Source organism: Lacerta agilis, chromosome 12 (genome assembly GCF_009819535.1).
Source record: "Lacerta agilis isolate rLacAgi1 chromosome 12, rLacAgi1.pri, whole genome shotgun sequence".
Lineage (NCBI taxonomy): Eukaryota > Metazoa > Chordata > Lepidosauria > Squamata > Lacertidae > Lacerta > Lacerta agilis.
This window is the reverse complement of record NC_046323.1, coordinates 56624015-56647308: the sequence shown is the minus strand read 5'-3', so window position 1 is coordinate 56647308 and position 23294 is coordinate 56624015. Positions and strand designations below refer to the sequence as shown.

The window sequence follows — 23294 nt, the reverse complement described above, 5'->3', positions numbered from 1 at the left end:
GTTTTACATATCAGGAAGGATGGCAGGAACTGGTGAATGGACCTAGGGTGGGTGTAATACAGATCGAAAGTTTCCACTGGGGAAGAACAATAGAAAACTCCTAGGAGGATGTCTGCTGCCATGGTAACTGATGGATGGGTGCTCAGATGGATTACCGGGAGGGGTGCATTTCCTCTTGCAGCAGGATGAGGACGTGACTCGCTGCTTAAGGGATTATGGAGGCCACTGAGTTGAGAGTCCAAAAATTATACAGTATCGAAATAATATACTTCTGATGATCGGAGGATGGCGGGGACCGAGGGGTTAGGAAGGTTATTTTATAAGGAGCAGATAGACACCCGAACCAAGCAGATCGGATACTGCATTGCTGAGATATTGATTTTTCATGTTATTTAACGTTTGAGCTGTCAAACTGGCCACCCACATTCTAAATAAGTCCACTTGCAACATTGTAACAGTTTATAATTAATAGTTTCCCAAACTGGATACATTTTGGTTTCAGTTCCATTGTTCTCGCAGCAGGGAGCCTGTCAATACCCACTTAGCGCTCAGTCAAGCGTGAAGGTGATGATTGAATCACAGTAGCTGAGCTGAACGTTCCATTTTGCAGGCTGAGCTGAATGCACGCTCCTGATTGGTGGGTTTGCCGTTCATTGAGAAAATGGAGCGTGTACGGAGCGCTGTTTGACAGGAGCGCTTTTCCAGGGGCTTTTCGGAACGCAGATTTGGGGTTTTGGGGAACCCTTCATCGCGAGGGTTTTATGTGGTGCTTGTGCGACTTGTAAGGTGAAGGGGATGGCAGGAAAAGAGGGGAAAGAATGCCCGCTCATCGTCGGGCGTTAGCGATTTTTACGAGTCCCGCACTCGCTACCGGGGAGGCATAGCGGTGGGGGAAGGTGATGGCTGGTAAATTTCCCTATCAAACGTTAGGTCCTTCTTGGCATAGAGGCGTCGTTGCAGCTTCTCGTCCCTCAAGCCACCGACGAGGCGGTCACGCAGCATGTTCTCCAACTCTGAGAAGTTGCAGAACCGAGCGGCTTGGCGGAGGGAGGTCACAAACCCCGTTATGGTTTCCCCAGGGGCTTGCCGCTTTGCATAGAAGGCATTTCGACGAGCCACCACTGAGGGCTGTGGCGAGAAGTGCCCCTTCAGCCGTTCCACTATTGTTTTGTAAGGAACGGTAGCAACATCATCAGGAGCAAGGAGAGCCCGGGCAATTTCGAATGTCTCCTCTCCGCAGATGCTGAAGAATATCGCCCTCTTCTTGGCATCGTTGGTGACCCCTTTAGCTTCTAGAAGAAAGGTGAAACGGGTGGCGTATCCTTCCCAGTCTCCTGATGCTGGGTTGAACGGCGAGAAGCTGCTGTCCGTTGCCATCTTGAGTTCCTTAGGACCCGGAGCTGAAGCCTGGATACACAGTGCGAGGCAGCTGTGCGGCAGGTGGCGTTGCTGCGGTGCTGTGTGTGGCAGTCAGCTCAGTGGGATCCCATCCTCGTCGCCAGTGAAATATACTCGGAGTCAAGTGTGAATTTCATGCTCTTTATTCAGCTCATAGTAGTGAGGAGGAATGCAGTTTCCCCAAAACGTTTGCTTTATATACACTATTTACACAATGGGCCCCACGTGATTGGCTAATTCCGGGATACTCCTGTATGCCAATCGGAGTGCGGATTCACTTCCACCTGGAGCTGGATTGGGTGGCTCCTGCGGACCAATCAGACTGCTGCAATCTCAATCCTATTGTTCTGGGACCAATCAGACTGCTGCAATCTCAATCCTATTGTTCTGGGACCAGTCAGACTGCTGCAATCTCAATCCTATTGTTCTAGCACCAATCAGACTGCTGCAGTTTGGATCCTATTAAACTCAGTACATAACACATGAGGTGGCCAAAGTACTGGAGCCTCAACTTCAGGATCTGTCCTTCCAGTGAGCACTCAGGGCTGATTTCTTTAAGGATGGATATGTTTGATCTTTTTGCAGTCCATGGGACTCTCAAGAGTCTCCTCCAGCACCATAATTCAAAAGCATCAATTCTTCGGCGATCAGTAAAAGTATTTATGTACTGCTAAAGCACAAAATCTCTCAAAGCAGTTTACATTTAAAATATTTTTTTTTTTAAACCATGCAACAAAATCATTTTTAAAAATCAAAACTAAAAACAATTTAAAAGCAAATAAATAATTACAAATCTCCGCAGCTTCACCTCCAGCTCACTACATCCTGACAAGCAAATAAAACCGCTTTGCTCACTTGGGATGTCGGGAAAATGAGCGTCAATTCTCAGCTTGATGGAGAGCGCGCGAGAGCGCCCTGCGCACGCGCCCAAGGATAGACAAGCTCTATGGCGGAACCGCTCTACGGCACAGAAAGAAGATTCCCGCCATGGACTCTATGGTCACTTCCGGCACTACAGAGTCGGCGGCGCTTTGCTGCCAACATCGACCAAGAGAGTGGTCACAGTCAGTGCAATGCAGGAGGGGGGGGGGCTCTGTCGTTGACACCGGAAGTTCTCCCTCCGGCAATCCTTTCCTTCCTTTTCAGGCTCCGTCCCTTCTCGCCTCCGTCCGGCCCTTGCGGCCAATCAACGTAGAGCAGCTGACTCCTCTCTGGGGTGTCACGGGGGGGCGCCGCCTCTTTCGCCCAATGAGAAGAGAGGCGTGGCCCTCTCGCCTCGTCGCCCAATCGGAAGAGGAGACGCTTGCGGGGCGGTGCCCTTGGCCAGTCGGAGGACGCGGCCCGTGCGCTTCCTTCCCGGGGCCGGCGTGGCGGTAGCGGCGGAGTTTCGGTGAAGTGAGCGACCCCTTTCCCTCCCTCCAAGGGGTGGCGGAGACGGGAGGGTCCTGCTGGCTCAGGCGGAAGAAGGTCGCGCTAGGCTGCCTCCTCTCCCCGCTCAGAACCTGCTTGGGGGGGGGGGCCTCCAAACCTCTCAATGCGGCCCTCAGGGCTGTCGCCAGGCCGCGCCCCTCGGAAGTCCTGCCTCGCTTCCCCGCCCCAGGAGAGCGAGCGGGACGGGGGGGGGGGCGTGAAGACTGTCCCTCGCTGCCCCGCCCACCAATGGCACGTGACCCTGGAAGGGATCTCAACTCTCCCCCCCCCCAAATAAAACCCTCCCCTGACCTCCGACCTTCCTTCGTTTCTGCAGGTCCCTGTGAGCGAGAGAGACTCGGGGCGTCTGCGCAAGATGGCTCCTGCTGGGCTGCTGAGGGTGCTGGCGGCTCCTCTGCGCTGGGGTAGGTGGCTGCCATGAGAGTCGCTCAGAGCCAGGAGCCTCTTGCCCTGCTCCATGCACCAGTGTGCATGTAGAGTGACAGTGTGGTGTAGTGGTTAAGAACGGTGGAACCGTCCTCCACATGCAGCTGCTGGGTGACCTTGGGCAAGTCACACTTCTCTGAAGTCTCTCAGCCCCACTCACCTCACAGAGTGTTTGTTGTGGGGGAGGAAGGGAAAGGAGAATGTGAGCCGCTCTGAGACTCCTTCGGGTAGTGATAAAGCGGGATATCAAACCCAAAAAACACCTCATGGCCTGGGGGAGCCAGGCCCCTTCCTCTCGGAGGGCATAGAGGGCAGCTGCTCCCTATGCGGGAGGGGGGCTGGGAAGGTGTGTGTGTGTGTGTGGGGGGTGTTTGCCCCCCTCCCCAATGTCAAGTCTTTGAAAAGAGAACCGTGGACTCCATAAGGGCATTTCTGCGAGTGGTACGTCAGTCACACCCCTGTCAGCACACCCCTGCCTGACACTGGGCACATGGTGAGGGTCAGGTGTAGGGCAGGGTGCCCTCTCAGATAATGTTAAGAACCCAAGGAGAGCCTTGCTGGACCAGGACAATGGGGCCCCATCCAGTCCAGCATCCTGTCCTCACAGTCACCAACAGGTGCCCATTATGCAAAAACAAGGTGCAGGATACGAGCACAAGAGCAACGCTATTTCCACCTGGGGTTCCCAGAAACTGGTATTTGGAAGCATTGCTACTTCTGACCATGGAGGCAGAGCACAGCCATCATCAATAGTCCTCTCCTCCTTTGTAAATTTGTCTTAAGTTGGTGGTCATCACTGCTTCCTGTAGGAGCAAGTTCCACAGTTTAACTGCCCTGCGTGAAAAACGTCTCCCTTTTATCTGTCCTGAATCTTCTAACATTTAGCTTCATTGCATGTCCATGAGTTCCTAAGGAGAAAGAGAGACGCTTTTCTCCATCCACTCTATCTATGCCGGACATAACTTTATAAACTTCTGCCATGTTGCCTCTTACTCACCTAAGCTAAGAGGCCCCAATTGCCACAGTCTTTCTTCCTAGGGGAGTCTCTCCATCCCCTTGATCATTTGGGTGGCCCTTTCCTGATCCTTTCTATTTTTGTTTTGCCAGGAGCTGCTGCCCTCCCTCGCAGCTTCATTCCACCACCCTGGCCAGTGCTGCCACCCCCAAGCTGTCCTATGGCCACTCTCAACCAGATGCACCGCAAAGGCCGCCCCAAGCTGCCTCCGCCAAAGCCTGGCCCCACCAGTGGCTGCCCCCAGCTCAAAGGGGTGGTGCTGAAGACCATGATCCGCAAGCCAAAGAAGCCCAACTCGGCCAACCGCAAGTGTGCCCGTGTGCGGCTCAGCAATGGCAAGGAGGCCATCTGCTTTATCCCGGGCGAAGGGCACAACCTGCAGGAGCATAGCATCGTCCTGGTGGAGGGCGGGAGGACGCAGGACCTGCCAGGGGTCAAGCTCAAGGTTGTGCGGGGAAAGTATGACTGTGCCCATGTACAGAAGAAGAAGTGAGCACAGACTGGGCCTGTGCTTTCACACGCAGCTTCCAGAAGCCTCCAGGGCTGTGGATTGCAGTGAAGGAGGCAGAGCAAAGGATCTCTCTCTGGGAGAAAACTTTCCTTTCCGTCCCTGGAGACTTGGCTTGGAGGGTGCCTGGAACTCCTCCAGTTGGAATTTTTCAAGGCGATTGGCATGCTGTATAGATGGCAGATGCAGCATGCCAAGAGAATGGGGAAAATTCCAGGGCATGGTGCGGGGGAGAGGGAGGGTTTTCTGTTCCTAAATAAAGAGTGCCATGGTAACTTCCCTGCCTCAGTCTTTTGGAGAGATGGATTCAAACCCATGTGCTTCTTTTAGAGTGTTCCGTTGCAGGGGGCTGGACTAGATGCTGCCTTGGGTTCCTTCCAACTCTGCAATTGTACACTCACGCTTGCCTTGGGCCTGTTTCATAGTCTCTCTTGTAGTTTCCCCAAATATTCTTTGAACTTATGACTGTTGGGGACATTCCCAGGTATCTTAATGTGTTTGGAATTATTTTTTGGGATAACCAGAAGGAAACTAGATCAGCACGGTTCAGTATAGCTTCCCATTGATCTTTTGCTCCTTTGCAGTGGGAACTCTGGGCAAGGCCAGAGGCTTCCTGAGGTGGCGTGAAGTCTACCTTGGTTTCCTTTCTTTTAGAAGCAGGTCACAGCTAGATGTCTCTCTCCACCACCACAGTATATGCAGGCTGCCTTCATATTCTGTGACTGTGTGTCAATAAGGGAAAACACACCAAACCATTAGTCTCTTCCTTGCATTTCCTTTCCTTTCTCCCTCCTTTGCTGTCAACATCATACAGTTATGAGACAAAACAGAATAGGGATTGAAAACTGGACAATGTTAGTAAAATCCTTTATTCTCTTAACACTAGTTTTGCTGGATTCCAGACTGTCCATACTTATCATTTGATATAGGTGCTCCAAAGAGAACCCTTCGTCAGGTTTAAGGATTGTGCACCATCTTCAGAAACGGGAGGCAAAAATTTTGTGGCAGAATCCCAGCCAGTTTTGCTTTAGTCTTAGGTATCCATCGTTCACATAAAGGTGTTGCTGGGTGTCCCTGCACCTCCCTTCAGAGTCTGCGGTGGCCCTTTCATTGTACCCACAGCTTGCCTTAGGGCAAGGCAAGTCTCCTTTGCCAGAATGGCCACAGATACAGCAGCGACTCTTTGCCTCTTCTTGAAGCAGCCAGGTAATATTGATCTCAAATATTTGCTTGATTGTTCTCTCCTTTATTTATTAGATTTTTATAGCTAGATACTGTAATTCCCCTCCAAACCTTGACCTGGTTAGTGGTGATTTTGCCTCACCGGGTGTGCAAAGAGGGCTGGCAACTGCTGTCATAGTGGCATTCTACTAGGGACAGCTGGAAGCACTGGTTGTGGAAAGTTAATGACAGCATGGATGCAGGCTCCTCTGTGCTTAGCTGCTGAGAAGGTGCTTTTCCTCAATGTTTAGCAGTAGGGAAATTGTACCCACCTCGATTGTTATAGCTACCCAAGCGCAGCATCCCTTGAACATTAATGGTACACCGGTGAGAGATTTTCTTGCTGCAACAAAGGTCTTGCCACAGTGCCTTCAAGGACCATTCAGGGGCAAAATGCACGCAGAGTGAAGATGCTCACTGATGCAACAGGATGTGCCTGCATCCTCTTTGCTGGTTAGACGAGCGTTGGATCATTACCCAGCTGCTCTCTGCCCAACCAGACCCAAAGACCAGTCACTTCTTTGGCTAAGGCCAGAATGATAGAGCAAGGTCTCTTTTCTCCAAGTCTGGCTGAGGAGGCAGAAATTGGTTCTCTTCTACCTTACAACTCTCCCTTTCTGGAGCATCTGCTGCTGCTAGCTCCTCCTCCAGTGCCCCATAGCAGGACTTCTCTGAGACAGGTTGAAAAACACTGAAAAACAGGTGTCAGGAATAATTGTAATTGCTGAGGGGAAGACACCCCTCACATGCTCAGAGGCACTCTTGAGTATGAAGAATGGGCAGAAATCACAGAAATTAACAGGAGGACAAGCTGGCTGCACTGATGGGCAACAAGGAGAGGAGCCCTCCTAACTATGGTGCCCCCATTTCCCTCATATGTGAGAATCAGATGCCTAACCAGTGGTTCTCCAGATGTTACTCAGCTCCCCTCAGTTCAAACACTGGCTGATGGTCAGGGATGATGGGAATTGTAGTCTGTCATCTGGAGAGCCACTGGTTCTCCACCCTGCTCTAGAAAATGTGCAGGGGACTTCAGGGGCAGACCTCTGGGCAAGAGAGCTTGGCAAACTCTGGCATGGGTGCACCATGGAACTGAAGCAGCAGAACCTCTCGTCGCTGATGACAACTGCAGGCCTGGGCTTTGGGGAGGAGGGGGCAACAAGGGTCTTCCTGGGAAACCCAAAGGTGGGTGGATGCTTGCCAGGGGCAGAAGTGGACATACAGCACTTGGGCAAGAGTTCCCAGCCTGAGCTAGGGCAAGCCGTTTTATGGGGTGGGACTTATTTTTTGCAAATTTCTTCAGTGAGCGGTCTTAAAAATATGTTTCTGGGCGTGAGGAATTCAAATTCCTTAAGTTTGTGACTATATAACGTTTAGCTTGGCAAATCTACATTTGATTAAAAAGCACATCAACTGCTTTTGGAAAACCAAATGCTGTAATTTTAATTTTACCTTTTGAAAGTGTCTGGTTATGCTAAAAATGAATAGTGTTAATAAATAAAAGTAAAAATATTAATATAAAATAACTGCAGTCATTTTAATGATGTCCATGCCATCTTACACACAGTTTACTTACCAAGCAAAACTAAGTTATATTAATTTAACCAAGAAATCTCTTGAATTCCCAAGTCATTACAATTTTGTTGTAAAAATCAGCACACCCTATTGAACTTGTCCCTTCACTGTGCGCCCCTCCCCCTGCCCATGTGTTTCTTGTGCTCACGACTGGGGAAACCTGAGAAATTTCACATTTAAGACACGCCCACCAAATTCCTTTCAAGAAGAACAAGGATTTATTGAGGTCCAGGGTGAAAACTTGCTACTAAGCCAATTTTTATAAAAGGTTTATAAAAGGTCAAAACAGTGCAACCGGTAAGCAGGCGGACTTCACCGAGGGGGACCCCTGGACGTTGTCCCCCTGTGAAGTCACGGAAGAGAATTGTAACCTGAGTTAGCCTGAGTTTCTGTCCGCCCCTCTTCTCAGCAACACCCACAGATCGGGGTGGGGAAGGGGGTGTCCTCACACACAACGCACAGCGCCCTTCAGAGCTCCTCTGCCTGCCGCCTCTTCTCGAAGAATTCGCAGTAGGCCGCACGGACGCTGTGTGCCTCCCCAGCCCCTTCTTCCACGTCCAAGAAGGTGTTGGCGTGGCCCTCTGCCGAGGGCAGGTCGGCATAGTCCATGCCCTCCTCCCAGCCCTCCTGCATGGCCTCGTTGCGGCTCTCACAGATGTTGTGCAGGATGCAGCAGGCGATGATGACCAGCGGGACGTTCTTCTCCGCCACGTCCAGGCGCTTGAGGAGGCAGCGCCAGCGGCCCTTGAGACGCTCAAAGGCGTAAGTGACGGCCATGCGGCACTTGCCCAGCAACAGGTTGAAGCGCTGCCGGGGGCCCTCCGGGGCATCTGTGTACGGCTTCATCAGCCATGGCCGCAGGGGGCAGGCAGGACCCCCCAGCAGGACGGGTCCCACGGCCACACCCTCAATCTCTGTGGTGGTCTGGGGGCCAAAGGTGCCCTTCTCCATGCGCTCAAAGAGCGGGGAGCCCCACGGCAGGCCCGAGTCCTGCAGGCCGCCCGACCAGCCAGCATAGACGTCCATGAAGCGCCCTGTGCTGTCGACCAGGGCCTGCAGCACCATGGAGACCAGCCCCTTGCCGTTGATGTAGGCCGACGCGCCGTGTGGTGAGCACAGGATGGGGATGTGGGTCTCGTCCACGGCGCCAATGCAGTTGGGGAAGCCAAGCTGCTCAAAGCCCTCCATGACAGCCTGGGCATCCCCCAGGTGGACCACGTGCTGCAGCAGGACGTCGTGAATGGCCTCACACACCTCCATGACGATGACCGAGGCGGTCGACACGCCCACACCAAACTGGTTGGCCACCGAGCGGTAACTGTCCGAGGTGGCCAGCTTCCAGAGCGTGAGCGCCACACGCTTGTCGACGGGGATGGCAGCCCGCATGTTGGTGTCCTCGCGCTGCAGCACTGGGCGCAGCCTCTCCACCAACTCCAGCACCGCCTCCCGCGACATGCGGAAGTAGCGCACCCACTCGCTGTCATTGGCTGGCCCAGCCACCAGGTTGTCCCACCAGTCCGTCTTCTGCGTCTTGCTCCACACTGTCCGGTCATTAGGGCGGTAGCTGGCGCCCAGCAGCACCCGTGCCATGGCGGCCCGCTGCCTCCTGCGGCGCAAGCGGAGGTCACGCATCCGCTTTGCAGAGGAGCTGGGGGCCTTCCCAGGGTGCCAGGCTGATGGGGGTGGAAGGAAGAAAAAGAGAGGCATGAGTTGCTTTCTAAATATTTATATTTGTGCTTTATCATCTGGTTTCTGCGAAATAGCCCTGCCCTATATGGCAGAACGGGAAGGGGGCAGGTGCCACCTAATACTCATTCCACCTTTGTAAGAACTCGGATCTTTTAGTGTGGCAGCACTATTGACACCATAAAGGTGCTTTTGCTGGACCCTTATTTTATTTTTGCATTTTATATTTTACACATACAAGTGAAATAAAAACATAAACATATAATCCCCTTTGACTCCCCCCCCCCAAATTGTGGATCTTAATACAATTATTTTCCCCTCTGCATCTCTTTCATAACTCTATTCTTATAAATCCTTTATCATTCCATAGTTCAAATTTTTGTCAATCCTACCAATGTGTGTAATTGTTTACAATAGTTTTTCAAACTTTCCCCATTCTTTATTAAAGACTGCCTCTTCCTGGTTTCTAATTCTTTCTGTAAGTTTTGCCATCTTGGCATAGTTCATCAATTTTATTTGCCTCTCTTCCTTGGTCAGAGTTGTACCATCTTTCTGTCAGTTTGCAGTTCTTACTGCAGAAAGTATTGATCTGATGTGTAGAGTTCTTTCCTATTCTAATTAATTCAAGAGGGTTCTGGAAGTTTCTCTGTGTGAAAGAAACAAGCAGAAGGTTCCTGATGTTTGGGTTATTCCTTCAGAGAAGCTGAGTACAGCTGCCTTAAACTGGTTCTGTTATCTCTTTCAGTCAAGGTCATGCTGACTATAAAAGTAAGACCAGAAGGAGTCTTGGTTTCACCCTTTTCTATCTCTCTTTCCAGCTGTGTGCTGTTCTGAACACAGTATGCTTAGTGTTAAGTTTTTGAGAATTTAAGTTAAGCCTACTGCAACTGGATTTCTGATGGACAGTGCCAATCCTGAATGTATTGGATTTGTGACCATGATGCTCATTTGCCTTCAGCAGCAGTAAAGCTCTGCTGGATGAAATAAACATTAATTGCCTTTGGTCTATTTTTTGGGAATCCTGCAATGCGTTTAAGTTTTTACTCTGCTAACTATTTGTTGGAGTTCTGCCTTCGATCAATATTGAGTAGAATACATGACACTTTCAATTTCTGAGCTAACAGAATTTGTGCATGAATAGTTTCATCTGGTCCTTCGGGATCTCTGGGCCTATAATACCTAAAAGAAAAGCTTCTGGTTTCTTATAAAAAGTTATTTTCAACATTTTTTTCAATTCATTATATATTATTTCCCAAGAGTCTTTTATCATCTAACATGACCACCACATGTGATGAAAAGTATCCTCTTTCTCTTTACATTTCCAGCATGTTTTAGACTTTGATTTATACATTTTAGCTAATTTACTAGGAGTCAAATACCAACGATATGATGTTTTCATATAGTTCTCCTTCAAAGCGTAACAAACTGTAAATTTTAATTCTTCGTTCATAGTCTCTCCGATGCTGCTGATTCAATATTATAACCAAAATCCTTTGCCCAGTGGATAATTTGACCTGTTCATCTTTTGTTTGCCAATCTAATAAAAGTTTATACATTTTAAAAATTAATTTTATTTTCTAACAATTCCCTTTCAAACTGGGAGGTTTTATTTTAAAAAAACCCTTCTTTTTGTACATCTAAAACACTTTATTAAGTTGGTGATATTGCAACCACTTAGTTACTAATTCCCTTATATCTTCAAACCTCCTTAATTTTAAATCTTGAGCTACTTTTAATAATTATTTATATGTTGGCCAATCATTTCTCCTATTCCTTTTTTTCCACCAATATTGCTTCAAGTGGAGAGGGCCACCATGGTGTTTTGTGTTCTAATAATTTTTTGTATTTGTCCCATACTTCATACACCAGTTTTCTTATAACATATCTGAAGAAGTGTGCATGCACACGAAAGCTCATACCAGGAACAAACTCAGTTGGTCTCTAAGGTGCTACTAGAAAGAATTTTCGATTTTGTTTTGACAGTATTCCAGGTGAGGTCTGACCAGAGCAAAATATAGTGGTACTATTACTTCCCTTGATATAGACGCTATACTCCTATTGATGCAGCCCAGAATTGCATTGGCTTTTTTAGCTGCTGCATCACACTGTTGACTCATGTCAAGTTTGTGGTCTACCAAGACTCCTAGATCCTTTTCACATGTACTGCTCTCAAGCCAGGTGTCACCCATCCTGTATTTGTGCCTTTCTTTTTTTTTGCCCAAGTGTAGTACTTTACATTTCTCCTTGTTAAAATTCATCTTGTTTGCTTTGGCCCAGTTGTCTAATCTGTTAAGGTCATTTTGAAGTGTGATCCCGTCCTCTGGGGTATTAGCCACCCCTCCCAATTTGGTGTCATCTGCAAACTTGATCAGGATGCCCTCAAGCCCATCATCCAAGTCATTGATGAAGATGTTGAATAAGACTGGGCCCAAGACAGAACCCTGTGGCACCCCACTAGTCACTTCTCTCCAGGATGAAGAGGAGCCATTGATGAGCGCCCTTTGGGTTCGGTCAGTCAGCCAGTTACAAATCCACTGAATGGTAGCATTGTCTAGCCCACATTTTACCAGCTTCTTTACAAGAATATCATGGGGCACCTTGTCAAAGGCCTTGCTGAAATCAAGATAGGCTATATCCACAGCATTCCCTTCATCTACCAGGCTTGTAATTCTGTCAAAAAATGATATCAGGTTATCTTAACTCAATTAAATCTTAACTCATTTAAAAGTTCTTCAGATAGCCACCCTGGCTTCTTTAGGCACCTTCCATGTTTCTGTCTCACTGGTATTGCCTGAAGTTGTGCTTTTAATATCTCCCTTTTAACAAGCTCCCAACCATCATGAACTCCCTTCCCTTTTAGTATTTCTGTCCATGGGATTTCACCCAGCATTTCCCTAAGTTTTCTGAAGTCAGCTTTCTTAAAGTCTAGAATTTGAGTCTTAGTATGCTTGGTTGCTCCTTTCCGCTGTATAATAAACTCCAGTAGAGCATGGTCACTCCCACCTAATGATCCTGCCACTTCTACCCCACTAACCAGGTCATCACTATTGGTTAGGACCAGATCTAAAATGGCTGATCCTCTTGTTGCTTCTCCCACTTTCTGGACAATGAAATTGTCTGCAAGGCCAGTGAGGAATCTGTTCGACCTTATGCTCTTGGCTGAGTTTGACATCCAACAAATATCAGGGTAGTTGAAATCCCCCATTAGTACTATCTCACTTCCTTTTGAATGCTTGGCCATCAGTTCCAGGAAGGCATCATCTGTGTCCTCAGTTTGGCTTGGGGGTCTATAGTAAACTCCCACAATGAGATCACTGTTATTTTTCTCTCTTGGCTTTGGAGTTTCAAATCCTGGATCTCTTCACAGGTATCCCTGTATATGATGAGTTCTGCTGTGGCTTTACCTTCTCCCTCCTTGCCTGAGATTGTGGCTGTTGTTACAGTCGGAGCTGCTCTTTCCTAATCTCCCCCCTGTGTATTTCAATTCTCAAAGCTTTTTTATAGTTGCAATTATTTTCCAGTCCAGCTGGGGTCGCCCTTTTCTTTCGTATCAAAGACTTAAATTGGATAGTATATTAGCTATGTGCAATTACCCTCCTTTGCGGCCCGGATCCATGCCCAGCTGGCCCTGGGGAAGCTTTGTATATTGTGCTTCTGTGTTTATTTTTACTACTTTGCTCTGGGATGGAAAACGCTCAGTGAAGGGCAGGCTGTAAATACTGTGAGGGAATAAATAAACCAATAAGCTAATACTCACGCTGGGCGCTTCCTGGGGCTGCCACACCAGTGGGGTTCTCCGTAGTAGTCATGCTGGCGATCTCTGACCAGAGGCTGCTGGTGGCTGAAAGCCCATTGATGGGACTCAGCACCATGTCCTGGCTCTGGCTTCGAGCGGCTGCCCGGCAGGACTCCATGGCGAGGGAGGCGTCTGGGTCCTGCGGCCGCAGGGAGAAGTCTGCCAGTTGCAGGGCGGGCGAGTCCTTGTCTTGCCCGTCCAGCGGGCAGCCCGGCAGCCCCACAGCATTGGCCGGGGGGTCCTGGCCGGGGGCCGGCAGCTGGTAGCCATGGAGGCTGGCCCCCTGGCGATACTGGCTTGGGAAGCGGCTCTGCAGGTGGAAGTCGGGGAGTGCCAGTGCATGGAGGTACGGATCCTGCTCCTGCAGCGTCAGGTCCCGCATGTTGGGGTGCTGGGCGGGCAGGGTGAGCAGGAAGGGGGCTTCTCCCTGGGGCCCCTCTCTGCGCCCCCTGCCCTTGCGCCCCCTCTGCTTGGTCCTGTTGAGGCACACCTTGGGCACCACCAGCCCCCGGCTCATCAACAGGAAGCGGTCCAGGAGGGCAAAGAAGGGCATGGTCTGGCGCGCCCGGTTGGAGTGCAGGTTGCCGTCCTGGATCTCCTTGAAGCCCCTGCGCAGGTCCTTGGCCCGCTGGCGGCATTGTTCCAGGTTGCGGTGGAAGCCCATCTTCCGCATCTTGTCTGACAGCCGCTTGTACTGCACCTCATTGCGATAGTTGTCGAAGAGGGCCGTCTGGACGCGGTCGTCCCCCCACAGCTCCACAAAGGCCTTGGTCTCCGAGGTGGTCCAGTGGGCGGCCCGCTGGCGGACCTGCTCCATTGCGCGCTGGCGGCTGAGGGACAAAAGGGAGAGGGGGGCAGTGAGGCAGAATGAAGGGGTTGGAAGGGGCCCCCGGGATCACCCAGGCCAACCCCTGGCAATGCAGGAATCACAGCTAAAGCATCCCTGACAGGTGGCCACCCAAGCTCTGCTTAAACACCTCCAAGGAAGGAGAGTCCACCATCTCATAAGGGAGATCCTTCCACTGTGGAACAGATCTTGAATCCATTGGTTTGGATCCTGCCACCCAGAGCAGGAGAAAACAAGCTTGCTCCTTCTTCCCTGTGACAGCCATGGAGATATTTGAAGATGGCTCTCCCCAGGGGGCTACATGACCCTTGGGTCCCTTCCAGCTCTAAGATTCTGTATCTCCTCTCACTCCTCTTTTCCAGGCTAAACATACCCATCTCCTTCAACCGCTCCTCATAAGGCTTGGCTTCTAGACCCCTGATCGTCTTGGTTGCCCTCCTCCTCACACATTCCAGCTTGTCAGCATCCTTCTTAAATTGTTCTGCCCAAAACTGGACACAGTATTCCAGGTGATTGTCTGAGCAAGGCAAAAGAGAGCCGGACTATGACTTCCCTTGATCTGGACACTAGACTTCTGTTGATGCAGCCCAGAATAGCATTGGTGTGTTTGTTTTTTGCTGCTGCATCACACTGTAGACTCATGTTAAGCTTGTGGTCCACCAAGACCCCTAGATCCTTTTCACATGTATTGCTAGTAAGCCAGGTGTCCCCCATCCTATATCTGCACATCTGGTACATCCTGCCTAATTGCAGAACCTGACATTTGTCGCTTTTGAAATTCAGTCTTGTTAGTTTTGGCCCTTGGATGGAGGAGGGCTGGGAAGAAAATGACTAAAGGCCAGGAACCTTGAAGCCAACCTCCACGTTCAGGAGCTTTTTATTTTAAAAACCCAAAAGATGAATTTCTCAGGTCAGAGATGCCTGGAGGTGATCCCTGACTCCATGACTATGGAGGATCCCTACCCGCAAATCCCAGACTCCTCACCTGTAGAAGGTGGCATCCAGCTGCCCAAAGGGGGGGCAGCCCTCCTGTGTGTCTGGCTTCTGGTCTCTGGCCAGGAGGGCGGCGATCTTGCAGCTGCAGCCAAAGCACTTGAAAAGCTTCCCCAGGGCCAGCTGGGCGTGGATCCGGGCCGCCTCCTGCTCCTCATAGACAAAGTTGCTCTTGCAGTCGATGCAGGTGAAGACTCGCTCCAGGCAGTGGGTGCTCTGGTGGGCCGCCAGGCTGCTGTCGCTGCCAAAGAACTTTCCGCACTGCGAGCAAGGCAGTGCTCGCTCGCCAAAGTGGGTGCGCAGGACGTGGGAAATCAGGGCGTCCCGCTCAGGGAAACTGCGGTTGCAGTCCTTGCAGTGGTGGGGGGCCGGCCCCTGGGGGTCCCCCTGCTGCTCCTCACACTTGATGTGGGGCTTGGCGTCAGCTGGGGAAGGAGGACAAAGGGCAGGTCAATACAGGTGAGAGACCGGAGTGCCAGCCATGCCCCCGCCTTGCCCCCACCCTGCCTGGGACCCTTCAAGCCAGGAGTTGCTCTTTAAGGACTTTAAGGGAATGATCTGTGGCCTTTGGGGAAGGAAAACAGATGTATTTTAATACTTTTGAGACAAGATTTCATTTGATTTCTGTTGTGTTTGCATCAGTATGTTTGTAGTTGTGTTTGCATTGTCTGCTTTGCCCCAAGGTGTCATTTTAGGCCAACAGGTGACATATAAATGAACAGTGACATGGCACGATGACTATATGCCAGGGCTAGGAAAGACGGTGGACCCCAAGCTGGGAAGCTCAAGGTTCCCCAGCAAAGAAACAGGCGGGTGGGGGGCTAGGGAAAGAAATAAAAGGTCACTAAGGCAACCTTTTAATGTTTAATAGATTATTGTATTTTAACATTCTGTTGGAAGCCGCCCAGAGTGGCTGGGGAAACCATTATTATTATTATTATTAGTGATGGCTCCTGCAGGTCGCCCAGTGGCTGCAACCTCCGTGAAAATCTACTCTGCCCATTTCGGACCACCCCATTTCAAGTCACAAAGGGGCACAAGCAGCCTTGCTCCGGAGGGAGGCAGAGACCCTCTGTGTCCCTGGAGAAACTCACCTGCAACCCAAGTAGCCCCCCCCCATTTGCAGAGAGCTCCCCCTTTGTGTTCCTGTGCTCCTTCCCCAACTCCTTTCTGGCCAGCCTGAATCACCCAGAGCCACCCCCTCCCAGGAGGGCAGGGAGACACCCCCAGGGTGGAGAGGGGACACATGCCTTGTACCGAGTCAGATGCTTGGCCCATCTAGCCCAGGATGGCCTGCTGACCAGCAGCAATGGCTCTCCAGGGTTTCAGCAGGGTCTCTCTCCCAGCCCTTCCTAGAGATGCCAGCAGGGCTTGAACCCTGGACCTTCTTCCTGCAAGGCAGGGCCTCTGCCACCAAGTCCCAGCACAGTCCCAGTGGGGCCCCAGAGCTGAAACAGGCCTCCTGGCACCACCATTGCATGCTGCCTTGGAAAGCCTTCTGGTGCCACTCACTCAGAGTGTCTGTCTTGGCTTTTTCTGGCTGAGTCATGCTGCAGGGATGCTCCACACCTGGTCCTCTCCTGACCTCCAGCTGCCACTTAGCCCCAGAACCTGCACCCAGGAGAGAGGGGGAGGGGGAAGGAGAATGTCAGTAGCTCAACGGAACCTTAGAAAGTAGAGTTAAATTGCACCTACCTGTTTTTAAGGACTAGGGATGGAAAGAGAATTCCTAGAGCTACTATTGGTGTCCCATAACAACTTGGAACCTGTCTCCCTAGGAGATCGTCTGACCCCACAGATGCCACTTGACCGCTTTGATCAGAGGAACTGGCACAGTTCCAGGTGCCACCTAAGACCTTTTCTGCATCTGTAAGAACTTGATTGTTTAGTGTGGCAGCAACTGCCCTTTGGAACTCCCTACCTATTGACACTAGGCAGGTACTTGCCTTTTTCCCTTTCAGAACCTGCTAAAAAAAATCCTGTTTAGACAAGCCAACCAGGTGCTTAGAATGCTGGCATGAGCTTCAATTCTAGTGTTATTTTCCGTTTTCAAACGTCTTGTTGTTGTTCAGTCGTTCAGTCGTGTCCGACTCTTCGTGACCCCATGGACCAGAGGACGCCAGGCACGCCTATCCTTCACTGCCTCTCGCAGTTTGGCCAAACTCATGTTAGTAGCTTCAAGAACACTGTCCAACCATCTCATCCTCTGTCGTCCCCTTCTCCTTGTGCCCTCCATCTTTCCCAACATCAGGGTCTTTTCTAGGGATTCTTCTCTTCTCATGAGGTGGCCAAAGTACTGGAGCCTCAACTTCAGGATCTGTCCTTCTAGTGAGTACTCAGGGCTGATTTCTTTGAGAATGGATAGGTTTGATCTTCTTGCAGTCCACGGGACTCTCAAGAGTCTCCTCCAGCACCATAATTCAAAAGCATCAATTCTACGGCGATCAGCCTTCTTTATGGTCCAGCTCTCACTTCCGTACATTACTACTGGGAAAACCATAGCTTTAACTATACGGACCTTTGTCGGCAAGGTGATGTCTTTGCTTTTTAAGATGCTGTCTAGGTTTGTCATTGCTTTTCTCCCAAGAAGCAGGCGTCTTCTGATTTCGTGACTGCTGTCACCATCTGCAGTGATCATGGAACCCAAGAAAGTGAAATCTCTCACTGCCTCCATTTCTTCCCCTTCTATTTGCCAGGAGGTGATGGGACCAGTGGCCATGATCTTAGTTTTTTTGATGTTGAGCTTCAGACCATATTTTGCGCTCTCTTCTTTCACCCTCATTAAAAGGTTCTTCAATTCTTCCTCACTTTCTGCCATCAAGGTAGTATCATCAGCATATCTGAGGTTGTTGATATTTTTTCCGGCAATCTTAATTCCGGTTGGGGATTCATCCAGTCCAGCCTTTCGCATGATGTATTCTGCATATAAGTTAAATAAGCAGGGAGACAATATACAGCCTTGTCGTACTCCTTTCCCAATTTTGAACCAATCAGTTGTTCCATATCCAGTTCTAACTGTAGCTTCTTGTCCCACATACAGATTTCTCAGGAGGCAAATGAGGTGATCCGGCACTCCCATTTCTTTAAGAACTTGCCATAGTTTGCTGTGGTCGACACAGTCAAATGCTTTTGCATAATCAATGAAGCAGAAGTAGATGTTTTTCTGGAACTCTCTGGCTTTCTCCATAATCCAGCGCATGTTTGCAATTTGGTCTCTGGTTCCTCTGCCCCTTCGAAATCCAGCTTGCACTTCTGGGAGTTCTCGGTCCACATACTGCTTAAGCCTGCCTTGTAGAATTTTAAGCATAACCTTGCTAGCGTGTGAAATGAGTGCAATTGTGCGGTAGTTGGAGCATTCTTTGGCACTGCCCTTCTTTGGGATTGGGATGTAGACTGATCTTCTCCAATCCTCTGGCCACTGCTGAGTTTTCCAAACTTGCTGGCATATTGAGTGCAGCACCTTAACAGCATCCTCTTTTAAAATTTTAAATAGTTCAGCTGGAATATCATCACTTCCACTGGCCTTGTTGTTAGCAAGGCTTTCTAAGGCCCATTTGACTTCACTCTCCAGGATGTCTGGCTCAAGGTCAGCAACCACATTTCCTGGGGTGTATGAGACCTCCATATCTTTCTGGTATAATTCCTCTGTGTATTCTTGCCACCTCTTCTTGATGTCTTCTGCTTCTGTTAGGTCCTTTCCACTTTTGTCCTTAATTGTGGTAATCTTTGTACGAAATGTTCCTTTCATATCTCCAATTTTCTTGAATAAATCTCTGGTTTTTCCCATTCTGTTATTTTCCTCTATTTCTTTGCATTGCTCGTTTAGAAAGGCCCTCTTGTCTCTCCTTGCTATTCTTTGGAAATCTGCATTCAATTTCCTGTATCTTTCACGATCTCCTTCGCATTTTGCTTGTCTTCTCTCCCCCGCTATTTGTAAGGCCTCATTGGTCAGCCACTTTGCTTTCTTGCATTTCTTTTTCATTGGGATGGTTTTCGTTGCTGTCTCCTGTATAATGTTACGAGCCTCCATCCACAGTTCTTCAGGTACTCTATCCACCAAATCTAAATCCTTGAACCTGTTCTTCACTTCAACTGTGTATTCATAAGGAATTTGATTTAGATTGAATCTTACTGGCCCAGTGGTTTTTCCTACTTTCTTCAGTTTAAGCTGGAATTTTGCTATAAGGAGCTGATGATCTGAGCCACAGTCAGCTCCAGGTCTTGTTTTTGCTGAGTGTATAGAGCTTCTCCATCTTTGGCTGCAGAGAATATAATCAATCTGATTTCGATGTTGCCCATCTGGTGATGTCCATGTGTAGAGTCGTCTCTTGTGTTGTTGGAAAAGAGTGTTTGTGATGACCAGCTTGTTCTCTTGACAGAACTCTATTAGCCTTTGCCCTGCTTCATTTTGATCTCCAAGGCCAAACTTGCCAGTTGTTCCTTTTATCTCTTGACTTCCTACTTTAGCATTCCAATCCCCTATAATGAGAAGAACATCCTTCTTTGGTGTCATTTCTATAAGGTGTTGTAAGTCTTCATAGAATTGATCAATTTCGGTTTCTTCAGCACTGGTAGTTGGTGCATAAACTTGGATTACTGTGATGTTAAAAGGACTGCCTTGGATTCGTATCGAGATCATTCTATCATTTTTGAAGTTGCATCCCAGTACAGCTTTCGCCACTCTTTTGTTGACTATGAGGGCCACTCCATTTCTTTTACGGGATTCCTGCCCACAGTAGTAGATATGATAGTCATCCGAACTGAATTCGCCCATTCCTGTCCATTTTAGTTCACTGATGCCTAGGATGTCAATGTTTATTCTTGCCATCTCATTTTTTACCACATCCAGCTTACCAAGGTTCATGGTTCTTACATTCCAGGTTCCTATGCAATACTTTTCTTTACAGCATTGGACTTTCCTTTCGCTTCCAGGCATATCCACAACTGAGCGTCCTTTCGGCTTTGGCCCAGCCGCTTCATCAGCTCTGGATCTACTTGTACTTGTCCTCCGCTCTTCCCCAGTAGCAAGTTGGACGCCTTCCGACCTGAGGGGCTCATCTTCCAGCGTCATATCTTTTATATGCCTGTTGTCTTTGTCCATGGAGTTTTCTTGGCAGGGATACTGGAGCGGCTTGCCAGTTCCTTCTCCAGGTGGATCACGTTTGGTCCAAACTCTCCGCTATGACCTGTCCATCTTGACCTGTCCATAGCTTGCCTGAGTAATTCAAGCCCCTTCGCCACGACAAGGCAGTGATCCATGAAGGGATCCATGTTAATTTTTCTTCACAATCATTTTATGGGCTTATCTTTTTTGTAAACTGCTTTGAAGTTTGTTTGCTCTCTTACAATCAAGCTGTGTCTAAATTTAATGCTGGAGGAGTGAACCCCAAAGTCTCCAGGGGAAGGGACTGTCTTTGCCACTGCCATCCAGGGGGAGAGGGGGGAGGGGCTGGGGGCAAGTCCTGCCACTGCCAGCCAGCTTCAGCCAGAGCCACCTTGCCGGGGTGTGTGTGTAAGGGAAGCAGGAGAGAGTCACCCCCAAGGCACACAGGACAGGCCACTGTGCTTGGAGAGAAGCCCTAACTCTCTGACGGAGCACTTGCTCTGTGTGTAAAAGGTCCCAAGTTAAACCCCCGGAAGCTTCTCCAGAAAAGGCTGAGGAAACTCCCCTGAACCTGAAACCCTGGAGAGGCGTTGCTGGTGAAATTTGGGTGTATGTGCAAAATGGCCCTAGCTGCTGGGTCTGGGTCTTGAGTTGCTCTTCCCCAACATCTGGTTTGTGTTCAGGATGCCAGCTGTGGGGGGCTGTCTGAAGCAGCTCAAGGCCACAGGCCTCTGGCATGATTTGTCCTCACTCCCTTTCTGCCAAGAATGTTACAGGTAGATAGCTGTGTTGGTCTGCCATAGTCAAAACAAAATAAAAAATAAAAAAATTCCTTCCAATAGCACCTTAGAGACCAACTAAGTTTGTTCTTGGTATGAGCTTTCAGGTGCATGCACACTTCTTCAGATGAACATGAAAGCTCATACCAAGAACAAACTTAGTTGGTCTCTAAGGTGCTATTGGAAGGATTTTTTATTTGCCAAGAATGTGTGTATGTGCATTGGTGTGTCTAAAGCCAAGGCAGCCGTCAGCATTGCGTGTGGAGTATGGAATATCGAGCTGGATCTGGATCTCTTCCTCGGGTTGCTGCACTTAGGAGAGCAGTCCTGGATGCGCCAGCACCTCTTAACTCTATGCCCCTCATGGGTTTGAGTTGTCCTGAGGCAATAAACTGTTCACACAGAATTTGCACGGAGGTTTCTACACCATAAATGCTGGGAAAGGCTGACAACGGCAAGGAGGAGGAAACTCTGAAGCTCAGCTGGACGTCACTGAGGGTCACAGCAGGATGGGCACGATAGCAAAACTCTGTCAGGGATTGCTGCCAGCCAGTGTAGGCAATCCTGAGCTCCACAGACCAATGTAAAGCAGCTTCCTCTGATCCCTGCTGGTCTTGGATAAGGAGCCACGCCTCAGGGGTGGTGTAACCCTGGGGGTAAGAGCCCCCCCCCAAACTCCATGCCAACCCCTGACTTGCCTGCCTGTCAATGGGCTTCTCCTGCGGATGCACAAAGGAGAAGGAGCTCCAGATAAGGATTCACGCTCGCTGCTCTCCATAGCTAGCCCAGAGCAGCTGCAGAGCAGCCCAACCAACATGCGCACCAGGATCTGTCCCCTTCAGGTCGCCAACTGATGCCAACTGAGAGGCATCGGGTTCAGCAATGGCCACATTTGCTGCTCACGAAGTCATAGAGTTTGAAGAGACCCCCAAGGGCCATCTAGCCCAACCCCCTTCAAGGCAGGACTCAGTCAGGACCTTCACCCCTTGAGGGACTCACCTGGGCTGGGCACTCGGGGAGCCTCTTCCTGTTTTTCCTCCATGGGGGCCTCGGAAGGAGGGGCCTCCCCTTGCTCTATCCGGCCCAAGACCTCTGGCTTGGGGTCACGTGCAGGTGCTGCATGCGAGGGAGAGAAAGTGGAAAAGTCACCACCTGTGGGAAAGACTTGGGCGCCACAAGGGTGAGCCAAGGGCCTGAAGGGGGAAGATGTGGGGTGGGTGTGGCATGTCTGGAGGAGCAAGAAAGCAGGGGGAGGGCCCCTAACTGGTCTCCCCGTGGCAATGGTCAGAGGAGATTTGCCTCAGGCCTTCCTGGCCACAGAGAAAGAGTTTGGGCATAGAAGCATAGTCAGAAGGGATCGCCAAGGGACATCTAGTCCAGCCCCCTGCAACGGAGGTCTGCCACCACCCTGAGAGGGGACTCTTGCCAAAAAGGAGGAAGAGGAGCCTGGTGGCTGGATCAGAGCAGGGCCCCATCCAGCCCAGCCCCCTGGGTCTCGCGGAGCAGAGCCCAGCCAAGTGCCCTCTCTGAGCAGCAAAGCGTGAAGGCAACAGCCCTCCTCACATCTCCCAGCATCTGGCACTCACAGGAAGACTGCCGTAGGACATGGAGGCTCCACCTAATGGTCATGGCTAGGGAGGCCATGTGCCTCATCCCCCTTTGAAGCTGCCACGTTGCATATCAGCCCTCAGAGACACTGCCCATGTCAAGCCAGGGTTAGCTAGGAGAGGCCTCAGGAGGAGGCTGGACCTTGTGGAGGTGGAAAGGGAAGGGAGGACAAAGAGCCTTCAGCTGGTGATGGTGGGGCAAAGCCAGAAGTTCAAGGGATCCAGTGGATCACCAGTGAAACTTGTCTGATTTGACTTGAAGGGTCCGCCATCACCCCCACCCCACCCCAGAGAGCCGCTGCCTCCCCTTCCAAGGGGGACCCTCACCCAGCGAGGCCACCAGGTCATGGTTCTCCTTCATCACGTCCCAGTACAGGTCCTTCTGCCACGCCGTCAGCTGGGCCCACTCTTCAGGTGAGAAGTAGACAGCCACGTCCTCAAACGTCACCTGGAAGGAAAGCAGGCCGCATCCTGCTCGGTATCAAGGGAGCCAGCACCCTTTGCCCACCCCCTGAAAATAAACCTCTTCCAGAGGAGTGGGGAGAATGTGGCAGCTCAGAGCTTGGGCTGAGTGTCCCCAACATCCGGAGCGAGGCAGCATGCACAGAGAGAGGGGTTCCTCCCCAAGGGGAGGAAGTGCAGCGGCAGGACAGCCAAGGCTTGTCTGCTGCAGGGTGCTTTGGCAGCTGTCCCGCAAAGATCCCACACCAACAGGAGAGGGCGCCGTTCACAAAAAGAGAAAGGCAGCCCCCAAAGGAGGAAGAGACAGTGCAGGCAACACTCTGCAGAGACTGGCACAGAGAAATCCCACCCGCCCAGGGTGCCGGCCGTGGGAGAGGCCAGCGGCCCCAGTCCTGCTCCGGAGGAAGCTCCCTGCATCCCCACCAGTGCTTCCCGTCCTGCCCTGC

The 23294-nt window shown here is 50.3% G+C and overlaps 2 protein-coding genes across 2 annotated transcripts; one reads left to right on the top strand and one right to left on the bottom strand.

Moving 5' to 3' along the window:
* The first annotated feature begins 2785 nt into the window (after positions 1–2785).
* On the top strand, positions 2786–5057 carry MRPS12 (mitochondrial ribosomal protein S12). Its single transcript, XM_033165366.1, has 3 exons — positions 2786–2865; positions 3146–3233; positions 4363–5057. The coding sequence occupies exons 2-3, from the start codon at positions 3185–3187 to the stop codon at positions 4761–4763; spliced, it is 450 nt and encodes a 149-aa protein (XP_033021257.1). The 5' UTR covers positions 2786–2865; positions 3146–3184; the 3' UTR covers positions 4764–5057.
* A 2969-nt stretch (positions 5058–8026) lies between these two features.
* LOC117055658 lies at positions 8027–15325 on the bottom strand. The gene is made up of 3 exons (XM_033165365.1): positions 14889–15325; positions 13018–13886; positions 8027–9247 (listed from the first exon to the last, which is right to left on the bottom strand). Exons 2-3 carry the CDS (start codon positions 13871–13873, stop codon positions 8043–8045), a joined length of 2061 nt encoding a protein of 686 aa, XP_033021256.1. The 5' UTR covers positions 13874–13886; positions 14889–15325; the 3' UTR covers positions 8027–8042.
* Between the last annotated feature and the right edge of the window lie 7969 nt (positions 15326–23294).